This window comes from Macrosteles quadrilineatus, unplaced genomic scaffold, assembly GCF_028750875.1.
Source record: "Macrosteles quadrilineatus isolate MER2022 unplaced genomic scaffold, UCM_ALF_1.0 Scaffold_48__1_contigs__length_938360, whole genome shotgun sequence".
Classification (NCBI taxonomy): Eukaryota; Metazoa; Arthropoda; class Insecta; order Hemiptera; family Cicadellidae; genus Macrosteles; species Macrosteles quadrilineatus.
This window is the reverse complement of record NW_026542641.1, coordinates 574,152-590,933: the sequence shown is the minus strand read 5'-3', so window position 1 is coordinate 590,933 and position 16,782 is coordinate 574,152. Positions and strand designations below refer to the sequence as shown.

General features: G+C 34.5%; 1 protein-coding gene across 1 annotated transcript; it reads right to left on the bottom strand.

Moving 5' to 3' along the window:
* Positions 1 to 961: 961 nt before the first annotated feature.
* Positions 962 to 5,228, bottom strand: LOC129005970 (lysosomal aspartic protease-like). The gene is made up of 4 exons (XM_054435046.1): positions 5,156 to 5,228; positions 4,491 to 4,600; positions 3,419 to 3,609; positions 962 to 971 (listed from the first exon to the last, which is right to left on the bottom strand). The coding sequence occupies exons 1-4, from the start codon at positions 5,226 to 5,228 to the stop codon at positions 962 to 964; spliced, it is 384 nt and encodes a 127-aa protein (XP_054291021.1).
* Positions 5,229 to 16,782: the final 11,554 nt, after the last annotated feature.

Genomic DNA, 16,782 nt, shown 5'->3' with positions numbered 1-16,782 from the left:
CAATTTCATCAACAAAAACATAGTGAGAAAATGTACAGGAAACTTTTTTAACAACTTATAACTCAAGCTTGGGGCTGATTTTCACATTATTTAAACTTTTCACATATTTTTAAGCGGTTTGTAAATACATTCAGTCTGATGGGAGCATTTATACACTATGGTGTAACCACTCCCGCTTCATGTGCTGCAGCCAACTCCAATGGCAAATATAGTATATTTTTGAAACCGAGTGTTTATTATTTTTGGTAATATCCTAGACTGCTTGTACTAATTCCTACTTACCTAACCAATCTGAAATTTCTTGCGTACCGTACTTTGATGAATGTTCTGAATGGTTGTGCCCAACGTATATGATGTTACATATGGTTTTACTGCTTTAATTTGTTTGAACTATTAAGAGTCAAAACAACAGAGTAACACGGACCAATGAGGTTCAAGGATTGAGAGAGAAGAAGTAAAATTGTAATGATTCGAACTTCAACTAATCAGCTGTTTAGGCCAATTTAATTGTTGAGTGCTGCAATTAGTGTTTGGTACAATGTTTGGTTGCATCACTGACAGTGGCAATGAGAGGTTTAAACAAAAACATAACCTCTCTTAGAAGTAATGAGTAGTGATTTATAATTAAAACACTGTCGTAGGTAAAGTAATGTATGCAACTTGCGTAAATAGTGTTAACGACACTTGTAGAAGGTTTTAATGCACTCGCCAAGGCTGGCACCTTAAATTTTCTACTCGTGTCGTTAACACACTACTACTATAAGTCCCCTGAAAAAAAGCACTATTAACTACAAATAATATTTTTGTTAAATCAAGTGTATAAAAAAAGATTAGTGATTATTGAAAATGGATAAAACTTACCAAGAACAAGTCATTGGAAAGATATCCAACATAAGTGTTGGAAATGTTGAAGTTGGTGCCATCAGGTTTATAAGTCGATGATCTACTGTGGTCATATCTTTCATGTCGGGCTGAAAAATACATTTATACCTTAATCAATAATCACCTGTATCATAAATTTAATTAACCTATATTAAAATCAGTAGGATATTGGCAAAAATGAATTCCAAACTGTTCTTCGAGGTCTCCTTTATAATTAAGCTCTCAAAAGCTCTGGAACTTTTCAAAAAGAAACCTAAATATGCTGGTTCAAAATTGTATAACAAAATTTCAAAAACCATTACAGATAAGGCATCAAATAAAAATTCAAGATTAAATTGTAGCAATACTTCATCAAAAAAGCTATTTATTCTTGTGATGAGTTATAAGAAGTGATGTTAGTTTGTACATTTTTAATTCTAAGATACCTTTGTTTATCATTTTTCAATGCCTGTATTTGGCACTATTTATGTGTATTCGATGTTACAAACAAATAAAGATTCTTTGAATTGAATGAGTGAACTTGTGGAGACTAATGTATAATACTTCATGTCTTTTAAGCCATATGGGAAACACGTTTTAATATTGGCTTCCAATCGGCCACATAAACCAAAGACCAGCGAAACCAAGACAGTAAAGCACAATACCACAAGCTATGCTGACGAGGGGGCATTCCACGGACGGAACCCAGGTGTAGGCCCAAGCCGTGTCCATCACCATTTTGAATGTCTTCCCAGGCTTGCCAATGTTGACAAAACCATAGTTTTGGGTATGAAAATATACACATAAATAGTAAGGACATTAAAAGGTTAGGTACTTTTAGCTATTAGCACACTAATCACTTTTCGCTATACTAAAAATTAATCAATTGGTTTCTGTAGTTTTTTCATACCAGAAAGTCATCTTTCATAGTAAGGCAACAGTAAAGTCAGCTGGAGTAAGGGTCAATTTAAGGATTGTTCTCACGTGAACATGACACTTTTTCAAAAAGCTATAATACAGTAGAACCTTGATAACAAGACTCTCATGGGGATTATTAAATAATACTTGTTATCAAGGTTGACTCCTTATTGAGGTTTGCAATAACATGTGATTTGGGGTAAAATAAATTCAAGGGGATTTGAAAATTACACTTGTTATCAACGATGACTTGTTTTCGAGGGTCTTCCTATCGAGGTTCAACTGTATGAGTTTCTTAGTAGGCTTTCAACGAAGCTACACTATAAATATTTTTCAGGTTTGACCAGGCCAAATGCACTTTCACAAATTAAATATTGGAAACATACTCTTTAAAAATAGTTGACAATTCTGTTTGGTAAATTGTATATTTAATATTTTTGTCATTAAATGGGTTGTTTTTAACATGCTGTGTTTAGCTGTGTGTAGTTGGTAGTGTGGCAAAAAAATATAATATGAAACTCATTTGGGAAGATGATTACAGAGCTTGTAGTGCGTCACTGTCACTTTATTAAATGTAATGAGTAATGTAATTAAATGTAATAAAGTTGTTTTAGAATTTTTTAAGTTATGTTGTAACAGTTGTTTCAAGTTTTTTCACTTATCTAATGAATCAAGTGATTTCATCGCCAGGGACGTAACTAGGCTATTCAGCACCCATAGAAAACCACAAAAAAAAAGGTTTTCACAATTTATTTTTGTTATATAGTATATTATTGATTAAATTGTGCATATTTATGAAAATAGTTGTTGAGTTTGAGGGAGAGTTGGAGAGTGGAGAGGATTTTCCATTGTCACGTGATTTAAAATGTTTTCTATTGCTTTCACCCCCAACAAACCCAAAACATCTTGCGCCTCTGGGTCCGAGCACATTTGAAAGCAAGCCTGGATTAACCTTTAAGTCAAATGGTATTTAGTGTAATTGTCGTTATTATAATACCGTATTATCATTCCATGTTTTTGTAGTTTTTATACAAGTACACATTCTTGTCCTTTGTTAATTCAATAAACAATTTTATTCTCTCTGTGATTTATGTAAACATTGTGCATCTATGTTAAATCACTATGTAATATTTTAACTGTCTTGTGTATGGTTGCCAATATAAATTAATTGCCTATTACAGGACAGATAATGATTAACCTAGAACAAATTGGTTCAAAAGTTAACTCTTGTGGAATGTGTTTGGGACACACTCCTTAACATTTACCGAGAATTCCCAAAAACTTCAGCAAAATTTGCCATCTTGGAAAATGGCAGCGAAACAAATCAAACTTTCAAGGCTTTACGGAAGTTGAATAAATTTGAAGTTATAGCAATTTCCCTTAAACCTCACAAGTATGATTTGTTTCGATGCCATTTTCCAGGATGGCAGATTTTGCTGAAGTGGCATTTTTTGGGAATTCTCGGGAAATATTTAAGAGTGTGTCCCAAGCACATTCCAGAAGAGTTTATCCTTGAACTAATTTGTTCTAGGTTAGGGTCTTTTTTTGGACAACTGTCTTGTACTATAGGTAAAGTAACACATTGATCAATAGCTAATTGTCAATAAATTATACAGAAAAAAGTGAACTGAAAACATACCTGTTAATGTAGAAAGAAAATATTGGAGCAATTTTGTTCTGTCTGTAGATGTTGTAGAACAAAGGAGTGACACCGGGGGACAGTTTTTCTAAGCCTAGCCCTAGGGTTCCGTCTGGTTCATACAGAGCGTTTATCCATGGCAAATGTTTGACTTCTGCAAACTTCTGATCTGTGGTATTCATCTGGCCAACCTGGGGAGCAAAGGTATGTTACAATTTCATCAACAAAAACATAGTGAGAAAATGTACAGGAAACTTTTTTAACAACTTATAACTCAAGCTTGGGGCTGATTTTCACATTATTTAAACTTTTCACATATTTTTAAGCGGTTTGTAAATACATTCAGTCTGATGGGAGCATTTATACACTATGGTGTAACCACTCCCGCTTCATGTGCTGCAGCCAACTCCAATGGAAAATATAGTATATTTTTGAAACCGAGTGTTTATTAGTTTTGGTAATATCCTAGACTGCTTGTACTAATTCCTACTTACCTAACCAATCTGAAATTTCTTGCGTACCGTACTTTGATGAATGTTCTGAATGGTTGTGCCCAACGTATATGATGTTACATATGGTTTTACTGCTTTAATTTGTTTGAACTATTAAGAGTCAAAACAACAGAGTAACACGGACCAATGAGGTTCAAGGATTGAGAGAGAAGAAGTAAAATTGTAATGATTCGAACTTCAACTAATCAGCTGTTTAGGCCAATTTAATTGTTGAGTGCTGCAATTAGTGTTTGGTACAATGTTTGGTTGCATCACTGACAGTGGCAATGAGAGGTTTAAACAAAAACATAACCTCTCTTAGAAGTAATGAGTAGTGATTTATAATTAAAACACTGTCGTAGGTAAAGTAATGTATGCAACTTGCGTAAATAGTGTTAACGACACTTGTAGAAGGTTTTAATGCACTCGCCAAGGCTGGCACCTTAAATTTTCTACTTGTGTCGTTAACACACTACTACTATAAGTCCCCTGAAAAAAAGCACTATTAACTACAAATAATATTTTTGTTAAATCAAGTGTATAAAAAAGATTAGTGATTATTGAAAATGGATAAAACTTACCAAGAACAAGTCATTGGAAAGATATCCAACATAAGTGTTGGAAATGTTGAAGCTGGTGCCATCAGGTTTATAAGTCGATGATCTACTGTGGTCATATCTTTCATGTCGGGCTGAAAAATACATTTATACCTTAATCAATAATCACCTGTATCATAAATTTAATTAACCTATTTTAAAATCAGTAGGATATTGGCAAAAATGAATTCCAAACTGTTCTTCGAGGTCTCCTTTATAATTAAGCTCTCAAAAGCTCTGGAACTTTTCAAAAAGAAACCTAAATATGCTGGTTCAAAATTGTATAACAAAATTTCAAAAACCATTACAGATAAGGCATCAAATAAAAATTCAAGATTAAATTGTAGCAATACTTCATCAAAAAAGCTATTTATTCTTGTGATGAGTTATAAGAAGTAATGTTAGTTTTTACATTTTTAATTCTAAGATACCTTTGTTTATCATTTTTCAATGCCTGTATTTGGCACTATTTATGTGTATTCGATGTTACAAAAAAATAAAGATTCTTTGAATTGAATGAGTGAACTTGTGGAGACTAGTGTATAATACTTCATGTCTTTTAAGCCATATGGGAAACACGTTTTAATATTGGCTTCCAATCGGCCACATAAACCAAAGACCAGCGAAACCAAGACAGTAAAGCACAATACCACAAGCTATGCTGACGAGGGGGCATTCCACGGACGGAACCCAGGTGTAGGCCCAAGCCGTGTCCATCACCATTTTGAATGTCTTCCCAGGCTTGCCAATGTTGACAAAACCATAGTATTGGGTATGAAAATATACACATAAATAGTAAGGATATTAAAAGGTTAGGTACTTTTAGCTATTAGCACACTAATCACTTTTCGCTATACTAAAAATTAATCAATTGGTTTCTGTAGTTTTTTCATACCAGAAAGTCATCTTTCATAGTAAGGCACCAGTAAAGTCAGCTGGAGTAAGGGTCAATTTAAGGATTGTTCTCACGTGAACATGACACTTTTTCAAAAAGCTATAATACAGTAGAACCTTGATAACAAGACTCTCATGGGGATTATTAAATAATACTTGTTATCAAGGTTGACTCCTTATTGAGGTTTGCAATAACATGTGATTTGGGGTAAAATAAATTCAAGGGGATTTGAAAATTACACTTGTTATCAACGATGACTTGTTTTCGAGGGTCTTCCTATCGAGGTTCAACTGTATGAGTTTCTTAGTAGGCTTTCAACGAAGCTACACTATAAATATTTTTCAGGTTTGACCAGGCCAATTGCACTTTCACAAATTAAACATTGGAAACATATACGGAGAGGAGTACCACAGGGATCAGTTCTCGGACCAGTCCTGTTCCTCCTCCTTACAAATGACCTACCAGACCAGCTACAAGAATACTGCCAAACCACAATGTATGCAGATGACACTGTCATCACACTAACCGACAAATCAACGGAAACTTTAAACCGAAACATCAATATAACCTTCAACATGACTAAACTATATTGTACAGTAAACGAATTGGCTCTAAATGAAAAGAAAACTGTTCAGCTGAACTACTCTACTAAAAATAAAGACACAAACATATTAATCCCTGGGATAGAAGCACAAAATAGTACCAAATATCTCGGCATTATCATGGATTCAAAACTGACATGGAAACAGCACATTGACCAACTCTGCAAGAAGCTACGCTCTGGCATTCATGTCATCAGGCGAATGAAGCAGGTTGGTGGTCTGGACACCGCAAAAACAGCCTACCATGCCCTGGTCGAGTCACACCTCAGGTATCTGTCACCTCAGGTGGTCTGGGGAAGTACATCCAACAACTACCTAAAAAGAGTCCTTATCCAACAAAAAAGAGCTATAAGATGTCTAGCAGGCCTTCAATATCAAGAAAGCAGTCGTGATGCATTTAAGGAACTAAAAATCCTCACACTGACATCACTTTACATCCGTGAGGCAATTCTCCATGCCATCTCCACAAATCAAACAAGAAACAGAGACATTCACCATCACAATACACGGAACGCCTCAAGCTTTGCAATACCACCTCACCATCTAAGTCTCTTTGAAAAGAAGCCATCCTACAAAGGGGCCCTGTATTTCAACAATCTACCAGAACAACTTAGAAATGAACCAACTCACCGTTTCAAGAACCAATTAACAACATGGCTGCAAGAAAGGCCATTCTACTCAGAAAAAGAATTCCTTGACAACCAGCTTTAACAACATATTAAATCAACAAATTTTAATTATTATTCTGACGCATGTACTGTTCTCAACGAATATGTAAATAAAGATCATTGTCTATTGTCTATTGTCTATTGTCATACTCTTTAAAAATAGTTGACAATTCTGTTTGGTAAATTGTATATTTAATATTTTTGTCATTAAATGGGTTGTTTTTAACATGCTGTGTTTAGCTGTGTGTAGTTGGTAGTGTGGCAAAAAAATATAATATGAAACTCATTTGGGAAGATGATTACAGAGCTTGTAGTGTGTCACTGTCACTTTATTAAATGTAATGAGTAATGTAATTAAATGTAATAAAGTTGTTTTAGAATTTTTAAAGTTATGTTGTAACAGTTGTTTCAAGTTTTTTCACTTATCTAATGAATCAAGTGATTTCATTGCCAGGGACGTAACTAGGCTATTCAGCACCCATAGAAAACCACAAAAAAAAAGGTTTTCACAATTTATTTTTGTTATATAGTATATTATTGATTAAATTGTGCATATTTATGAAAATAGTTGTTGAGTTTGAGGGAGAGTTGGAGAGTGGAGAGGATTTTCCATTGTCACGTGATTTAAAATGTTTTCTATTGCTTTCACCCCCAACAAACCCAAAACATCTTGCGCCTCTGGGTCCGAGCACATTTGAAAGCAAGCCTGGATTAACCTTTAAGTCAAATGGTATTTAGTGTAATTGTCGTTATTATAATACCGTATTATCATTCCATGTTTTTGTAGTTTTTATACAAGTACACATTCTTGTCCTTTGTTAATTCAATAAACAATTTTATTCTCTCTGTGATTTATGTAAACATTGTGCATCTATGTTAAATCACTATGTAATATTTTAACTGTCTTGTGTATGGTTGCCAATATAAATAAATTGCCTATTACAGGACAGATAATGATTAACCTAGAACAAATTGGTTCAAAAGTTAACTCTTGTGGAATGTGTTTGGGACACACTCCTTAACATTTACCGAGAATTCCCAAAAACTTCAGCAAAATTTGCCATCTTGGAAAATGGCAGCGAAACAAATCAAACTTTCAAGGCTTTACGGAAGTTGAATAAATTTGAAGTTATAGCAATTTCCCTTAAACCTCACAAGTATGATTTGTTTCGATGCCATTTTCCAGGATGGCAGATTTTGCTGAAGTGGCATTTTTTGGGAATTCTCGGGAAATATTTAAGAGTGTGTCCCAAGCACATTCCAGAAGAGTTTATCCTTGAACTAATTTGTTCTAGGTTAGGGTCTTTTTTTGGATAACTGTCTTGTACTATAGGTAAAGTAACACATTGATCAATAGCTAATTGTCAATAAATTATACAGAAAAAAGTGAACTGAAAACATACCTGTTAATGTAGAAAGAAAATATTGGAGCAATTATGTTCTGTCTGTAGATGTTGTAGAACAAAGGAGTGACACCGGGGGACAGTTTTTCTATGCCTAGCCCTAGGGTTCCGTCTGGTTCATACAGAGCGTTTATCCATGGCAAATGTTTGAGTTCTGCAAACTTCTGATCTGTGGTATTCATCTGGCCAACCTGGGGAGCAAAGGTATGTTACAATTTCATCAACAAAAACATAGTGAGAAAATGTACAGGAAACTTTTTTAACAACTTATAACTCAAGCTTGGGGCTGATTTTCACATTATTTAAACTTTTCACATATTTTTAAGCGGTTTGTAAATATATTCAGTCTGATGGGAGCATTTATACACTATGGTGTAACCACTCCCGCTTCAAGTGCTGCAGCCAACTCCAATGGCAAATATAGTATATTTTTGAAACCGAGTGTTTATTAGTTTTGGTAATATCCTAGACTGCTTGTACTAATTCCTACTTACCTAACCAATCTGAAATTTCTTGCGTACCGTACTTTGATGAATGTTCTGAATGGTTGTGCCCAACGTATATGATGTTACATATGGTTTTACTGCTTTAATTTGTTTGAACTATTAAGAGTCAAAACAACAGAGTAACACGGACCAATGAGGTTCAAGGATTGAGAGAGAAGAAGTAAAATTGTAATGATTCGAACTTCAACTAATCAGCTGTTTAGGCCAATTTAATTGTTGAGTGCTGCAATTAGTGTTTGGTACAATGTTTGGTTGCATCACTGACAGTGGCAATGAGAGGTTTAAACAAAAACATAACCTCTCTTAGAAGTAATGAGTAGTTATTTACAGTAATTAAAACACTGTCGTAGGTAAAGTAATGTATGCAACTTGCGTAAATAGTGTTAACGACACTTGTAGAAGGTTTTAATGCACTCGCCAAGGCTGGCACCTTAAATTTTCTACTCGTGTCGTTAACACACTACTACTATAAGTCCCCTGAAAAAAAGCACTATTAACTACAAATAATATTTTTGTTAAATCAAGTGTAAAAAAAAGATTAGTGATTATTGAAAATGGATAAAACTTACCAAGAACAAGTCATTGGAAAGATATCCAACATAAGTGTTGGAAATGTTGAAGCTGGTGCCATCAGGTTTATAAGTCGATGATCTACTGTGGTCATATCTTTCATGTCGGGCTGAAAAATACATTTATACCTTAATCAATAATCACCTGTATCATAAATTTAATTAACCTATTTTAAAATCAGTAGGATATTGGCAAAAATGAATTCCAAACTGTTCTTCGAGGTCTCCTTTATAATTAAGCTCTCAAAAGCTCTGGAACTTTTCAAAAAGAAACCTAAATATGCTGGTTCAAAATTGTATAACAAAATTTCAAAAACCATTACAGATAAGGCATCAAATAAAAATTCAAGATTAAATTGTAGCAATACTTCATCAAAAAAGCTATTTATTCTTGTGATGAGTTATAAGAAGTAATGTTAGTTTTTACATTTTTAATTCTAAGATACCTTTGTTTATCATTTTTCAATGCCTGTATTTGGCACTATTTATGTGTATTAGATTTTACAAACAAATAAAGATTCTTTGAATTGAATGAGTGAACTTGTGGAGACTAGTGTATAATACTTCATGTCTTTTAAGCCATATGGGAAACACGTTTTAATATTGGCTTCCAATCGGCCACATAAACCAAAGACCAGCGAAACCAAAACAGGATAACTTAAGTTATAGTAAAGCACAATACCACAAGCTATGCTGACAGGGGGCATTCCACGGACGGAACCCAGGTGTAGGCCCAAGCCGTGTCCATCACCATTTTGAATGTCTTCCCAGGCTTGCCAATGTTGACAAAACCATAGTATTGGGTCTGAAAATATACACATAAATAGTAAAGACATTAAAAGGTTAGGTACTTTTAGCTATTAGCACACTAATCACTTTTCGCTATACTAAAAAGTAATCAATTGGTTTCTGTAGTTTTTTCATACCAGAAAGTCATCTTTCATAGTAAGGCACCAGTAAAGTCAGCTGGAGTAAGGGTCAATTTAAGGATTGTTCTCACGTGAACATGACACTTTTTCAAAAAGCTATAATACAGTAGAACCTTGATAACAAGACTCTCATGGGGATTATTAAATAAGACTTGTTATCAAGGTTGACTCCTTATTAAAGGTTTGCAATAACATGTGAATTGGGGTAAAATAAATTCAAGGGGATTTGAAAATTACACTTGTTATCAACGATGACTTGTTTTCGAGGGTCTTCCTATCGAGGTTCAACTGTATGAGTTTCTTAGTAGGCTTTCAACGAAGCTACACTATAAATATTTTTCAGGTTTGACCAGACCAATTGCACTTTCACAAATTAAATATTGGAAACATACTCTTTAAAAATAGTTGACAATTCTGTTTGGTGAACTGTATATTTAATATTTTGTCATTAAATGGGTTGTTTTTAACATGCTGTGTTTAGCTGTGTGTAGTTTGTAGTGTGGCAAAAAAGTATAATATGAAACTCATTTGGGAAGATGATTACAGAGCTTGTAGTGTGTCACTGTCACTTTATTAAATGTAATGAGTAATGTAATTAAATGTAATAAAGTTGTTTTAGAATTTTTTAAGTTATGTTGTAACAGTTGTTTCAAGTTTTTTCACTTATCTAATGAATCAAGTGATTTCATTGCCAGGGACGTAACTAGGCTATTCAGCACCCATAGAAAACCACAAAGAAAAAAGGTTTTCACAATTTATTTTTGTTATATAGTACCTATATTATTGATTAAATTGTGCATATTTATGAAAATAGTGGTTGAGTTTGAGGGAGAGTTGGAGAGTGGAGAGGATTTTCCATTGTCACGTGATTTAAAATGTTTTCTATTGCTTTCACCCCCAACAAACCCAAAACATCTTGCGCCTCTGGGTCCGAGCACATTTGAAAGCAAGCCTGGATTAACCTTTAAGTCAAATGGTATTTAGTGTAATTGTCGTTATTATAATACCGTATTATCATTCCATGTTTTTGTAGTTTTTATACAAGTACACATTCTTGTCCTTTGTTAATTCAATAAACAATTTTATTCTCTCTGTGATTTATGTAAACATTGTGAATCTATGTTAAATCACTATGTAATATTTTAACTGTCTTGTGTATGGTTGCCAATATAAATGTATTGCCTATTACAGGACAGATAATGATTAACCTAGAACAAATTAGTTCAAAAGTTAACTCTTGTGGAATGTGTTTGGGACACACTCCTTAACATTTACTGAGAATTCCCAAAAACTCCAGCAAAATTTGCCATCTTGGAAAATGGCAGCGAAACAAATCAAACTTTTAAGGCTTTACGGAAGTTGAATAAATTTGAAGTTATAGCAATTTCCCTTAAACCTCACAAGTATGATTTGTTTCGATGCCATTTTCCAGGATGGCAGATTTTGCTGAAGTGGCATTTTTTCGGAATTCTCGGGAAATATTTAAGAGTGTGTCCCAAGCACATTCCAGAAGAGTTTATCCTTGAACTAAATTGTTCTAGGTTAGGGTCTTTTTTTGGATAACTGTCTTGTACTATAGGTAAAGTAACACATTGATCAATAGCTTATTGTCAATAAATTATACAGAAAAAAGTGAACTGAAAACATACCTGTTAATGTAGAAAGAAAATATTGGAGCAATTTTGTTCTGTCTGTAGATGTTGTAGAACAAAGGAGTGACACCGGGGGACAGTTTTTCTAAGCCTAGCCCTAGGGTTCCGTCTGGTTCATACAGAGCGTTTATCCATGGCAAATGTTTGAGTTCTGCAAACTTCTGATCTGTGGTATTCATCTGGCCAACCTGGGGAGCAAAGGTATGTTACAATTTCATCAACAAAAACATAGTGAGAAAAAGTACAGGAAACTTTTTTAACAACTTATAACTCAAGCTTGGGGCTGATTTTCACATTATTTAAACTTTTCACATATTTTTAAGCGGTTTGTAAATACATTCAGTCTGATGGGAGCATTTATACACTATGGTGTAACCACTCCCGCTTCAAGTGCTGCAGCCAACTCCAATGGCAAATATAGTATATTTTTGAAACCGAGTGTTTATTATTTTTGGTAATATCCTAGACTGCTTGTACTAATTCCTACTTACCTAACCAATCTGAAATTTCTTGCGTACCGTACTTTGATGAATGTTCTGAATGGTTGTGCCCAACGTATATGATGTTACATATGGTTTTACTGCTTTAATTTGTTTGAACTATTAAGAGTCAAAACAACAGAGTAACACGGACCAATGAGGTTCAAGGATTGAGAGAGAAGAAGTAAAATTGTAATGATTCGAACTTCAACTAATCAGCTGTTTAGGCCAATTTAATTGTTGAGTGCTGCAATTAGTGTTTGGTACAATGTTTGGTTGCATCACTGACAGTGGCAATGAGAGGTTTAAACAAAAACATAACCTCTCTTAGAAGTAATGAGTAGTTATTTACAGTAATTAAAACACTGTCGTAGGTAAAGTAATGTATGCAACTTATGTAAATAGTGTTAACGACACTTGTAGAAGGTTTTAATGCACTCGCCAAGGCTGGCACCTTAAATTTTCTACTCGTGTCGTTAACACACTACTACTATAAGTCCCCTGAAACAAAGCACTATTAACTACAAATAATATTTTTGTTAAATCAAGTGTATAAAAAAGATTAGTGATTATTGAAAATGAATAAAACTTACCAAGAACAAGTCATTGGAAAGATATCCAACATAAGTGTTGGAAATGTTGAAGCTGGTGCCATTAGGTTTATAAGTCGATGATCTACTGTGGTCATATCTTTCATGTCGGGCTGAAAAATACATTTATACCTTATTCAATAATCCCCTGTATCATAAATTTAATTAACCTATTTTAAAATCAGTAGGATATTGGCAAAAATGAATTCCAAACTGTTCTTCGAGGTCTCCTTTATAATTAAGCTCTCAAAAGCTCTGGAACTTTTCAAAAAGAAACCTAAATATGCTGGTTCAAAATTGTATAACAAAATTTCAAAAAGCATTACAGATAAGGCATCAAATAAAAATTCAAGATTAAATTGTAGCAGTACTTCATCAAAAAAGCTATTTATTCTTTTGATGAGTTATAAGAAGTAATGTTACTTTTTACATTTTTAATTCTAAGATACCTTTGTTTATCATTTTTCAATGCCTGTATTTGGCACTATTTATGTGTATTCGATGTTACAAACAAATAAAGATTCTTTGAATTGAATGAGTGAACTTGTAAAGACTAGTGTATAATACTTCATGTCTTTTAAGCCATATGGGAAACACGTTTTAATATTGGCTTCCAATCGGCCACATAAACCAAAGACCAGCGAAACCAAAACAGGATAACTTAAGTTATAGTAAAGCACAATACCACAAGCTATGCTGACAGGGGGCATTCCACGGACGGAACCCAGGTGTAGGCCCAAGCCGTGTCCATCACCATTTTGAATGTCTTCCCAGGCTTGCCAATGTTGACAAAACCATAGTATTGGGTCTGAAAATATACACATAAATAGTAAAGACATTAAAAGGTTAGGTACTTTTAGCTATTAGCACACTAATCACTTTTCGCTATACTAAAAAGTTATCAATTGGTTTCTGTAGTTTTTTTCATACCAGAAAGTCATCTTTCATAGTAAGGCACCAGTAAAGTCAGCTGGAGTAAGGGTCAATTTAAGGATTGTTCTCACGTGAACATGACACTTTTTCAAAAAGCTATAATACAGTAGAACCTTGATAACAAGACTCTCATGGGGATTATTAAATAAGACTTGTTATGAAGGTTGACTCCTTATTGAGGTTTGCAATAACATGTGAATTGGGGTAAAATAAATTCAAGGGGATTTGAAAATTACACTTGTTATCAACGATGACTTGTTTTCGAGGGTCTTCCTATCGAATTCAACTGTATGAGTTTCTTAGTAGGCTTTCAACGAAGCTACACTATAAATATTTTTCAGGTTTGACCAGACCAATTGCACTTTCACAAATTAAATATTGGAAACATACTCTTTATAAATAGTTGACAATTCTGTTTGGTGAACTGTATATTTAATATTTTTGTCATTAAATGGGTTGTTTTTAACATGCTGTTTTTAGCTGTGTGTAGTTGGTAGTGTGGCAAAAAAGTATAATATGAAACTCATTTGGGAAGATGATTACAGAGCTTGTAGTGTGTCACTGTCACTTTGTTAAATGTAATGAGTAATGTAATTAAATGTAATAAAGTTGTTTTAGAATTTTTAAAGTTATGTTGTGACAGTTGTTTCAAGTTTTTTCACTTATCTAATGAATCAAGTGATTTCATTGCCAGGGACGTAACTAGGCTATTTAGCACCCGGGGCAAAAACCTATTTTGGTGCCCCCCCCTCAATTTGACTGAAACTAATTCCTTACAAATCTTTTTAAAAATGTGTGGTTTGTCATCGGTACAATAAATTAATACTATTTAGATCTTAAAATGCTTAACCTCAAGTTCAAAGTACTAAGGCCTAGATATATGTGGTAAATAATTTAATACAGTATGTATTTTAAAAGACAATAGTTTATTTGAAAACGAAATCATTCAGGTTCACAAAAACACATAAGGTAGTAAATCATGTACAAGTGGGTCAAGTATTAGATAAAATTATAAAGAATTTAACTGAAAATACTTATTTTAAACATTTAATTGTTCTTAGAAGTTTCACATTTGGGCTTTTCTTGCAGCAAATGTATTTACAATCTCGCTGAAGGATAGTTTTGAGGCTACCTGGTGCTCAATGGAAATAATCGCTAGGTTTGTGTAGGATTATTGTTATCAGCTGAGTTATAAAAGTTATGAATCATCTGCTATTTGGCTTGTTTACATTATTATTGTTTTGTAAATAAATAGTTTAATTGAGTTACTTAAAATGAGTTTTCATAATTAATTATTCTATATTGGCGACGAGAAAATGCCGAAGAAAACAGTTCAGTCTCAGTATAAGAGTGTAATTGATTGTAGTAACATGTCTTGCATACAAGATAGAATGAGCAGATTTTCATTTAAAGAGTATGTGAGGTGTTTATGTCGGGTAGGGGCACCTATCCTAAACTTACCTCCGATTTGCTCGGACAGCTCGAGAGTAGTCCAGGGTTCCAGCTGACAGCCCCGTCGCTCGCTAACCGCTTCTCGATCTTCGTAGACGTTTTCTTCGTCGTCCTACACGGACACGATACTATGGTTGTATGTCAGCACAACGACGCACTGACCAGGAATATATCGGCACTAAATACGATACTTCTATGAGAACTAAAATACGTGACCAGCTTCCAGGTCTAACAAAATGTATCGCTTCTCGAATAAAAACTAAAATTAAAACTCTCGTAGTGAAATAAAATGTCGTCACACACAATAATAAAATAACGAAATGAAATGAGTCAGCGCTAATATGCCAATGAACTTCTTGGCTTTGAAATATAACTAAATAAAATACTTTTAGATAAAATAAAATAAAACCACTTTCGATAAATAAACTAAAAAGTGTAGGCTACTGCGGCACCGCACTCGCAGTGCCTGCCTGAGAAATACAATACGCTAATCTCTTACAACTAAGATGATCGTAAATAATATTAACTTTGACTCGCCAAAGTAAAACGGGGAAAATAAGATTATATTTAACGTAAGGGTATACCACAGTACTTACGTCTGACGATACTTCGCTCGATTTATTATTATCGATATTATGTTGTCTCGCACGTTGCGAGTCGAATCCACGACCTATTCTCGCCGCAGGTCCGCTGTACGTTCTAGAGGGAGGGTGTTTGGCGAACAAGCGCTCGCCATCGACTGCTTCTGCTTCAAGAAATGTCCCATGTCCACCGGTCTCAGCGCCTATCCCCACTACCGCTACGTTAGCGCCCCGAGGTCGTAGCGGCCAAGTCACGAACTAGGAGACTTGACTTGCCGTGGACATGTTTGACATTGTTGTCGAGCGCGCTCAAACCTTCGCGGCCTTAAAATAATTAAAACTAACCCCCCTCATAAAATTTGCCCATTACAAGTATAATAGTGAACAATTGTGGGAAGACTACATAGCTCGTTTTGAGTTGACCTGCAGAGTTAAGGGACTGGGTAGTGCTGACACAGAAGAACAAGCGGCTCGGCGAGATCTTCTATTGGCAAATATCGGAGAGGAGCACCTCAGGGCACTGTTGGACCAGATGTATCCAAGGGCCTGGGAGGAATGCACCTATGACGAAGTCAAAGAGGAAGCCAACCGGTTGTTCAAGCCTACAAGGACACTTTTTGCAACAAGGTTTGAGTTTGAAAGAGCTATAAGAAAAGATGGTGAGACATTTATTTTGTTTTATAACAGATTGAAGTCTTTAGATAGAAGTTGTAAATATGGAGATAGCTTAGATGAACGAGTACGAGATAGATTTGCAGTAGGAAGCAACTGTTCAGAATTTGAAGTTGAAGTCAGACAAAGATGGCCCGAGGGAGTTGATAACCGAGGTGAGCGTGTTAAGTCAACAGTAGTACTAGAGTTAGCTCAATCTATGGAACGCGCGAGAGAAGAAGTTTCCAAACATTTATGTAAAAATGAGATTTTCAAACTAAGTGACAGTAAGGAAAAGAGGAAACCAGAGGTACTAAATCGACTGGTTTCATTAGATGTTATAGATGTGGGTTTGCGCATGACCCTA

Bases quoted from the DNA above. Each gene is read 5' to 3' on its own strand.
- LOC129005970 (XM_054435046.1), bottom strand. From the start codon at position 5,228: ATGGTGATGGACACGGCTTGGGCCTACACCTGGGTTCCGTCCGTGGAA. The intron at 4,601-5,155 runs GTATTGTGCTTT...TGTATTTTTCAG, and splicing joins CCTCGTCAGCATAGCTTGTG to CCCGACATGAAAGATATGAC. The intron at 3,610-4,490 runs GTAAGTTTTATC...TTTGCTCCCCAG, and splicing joins TTTCCAATGACTTGTTCTTG to GTTGGCCAGATGAATACCAC.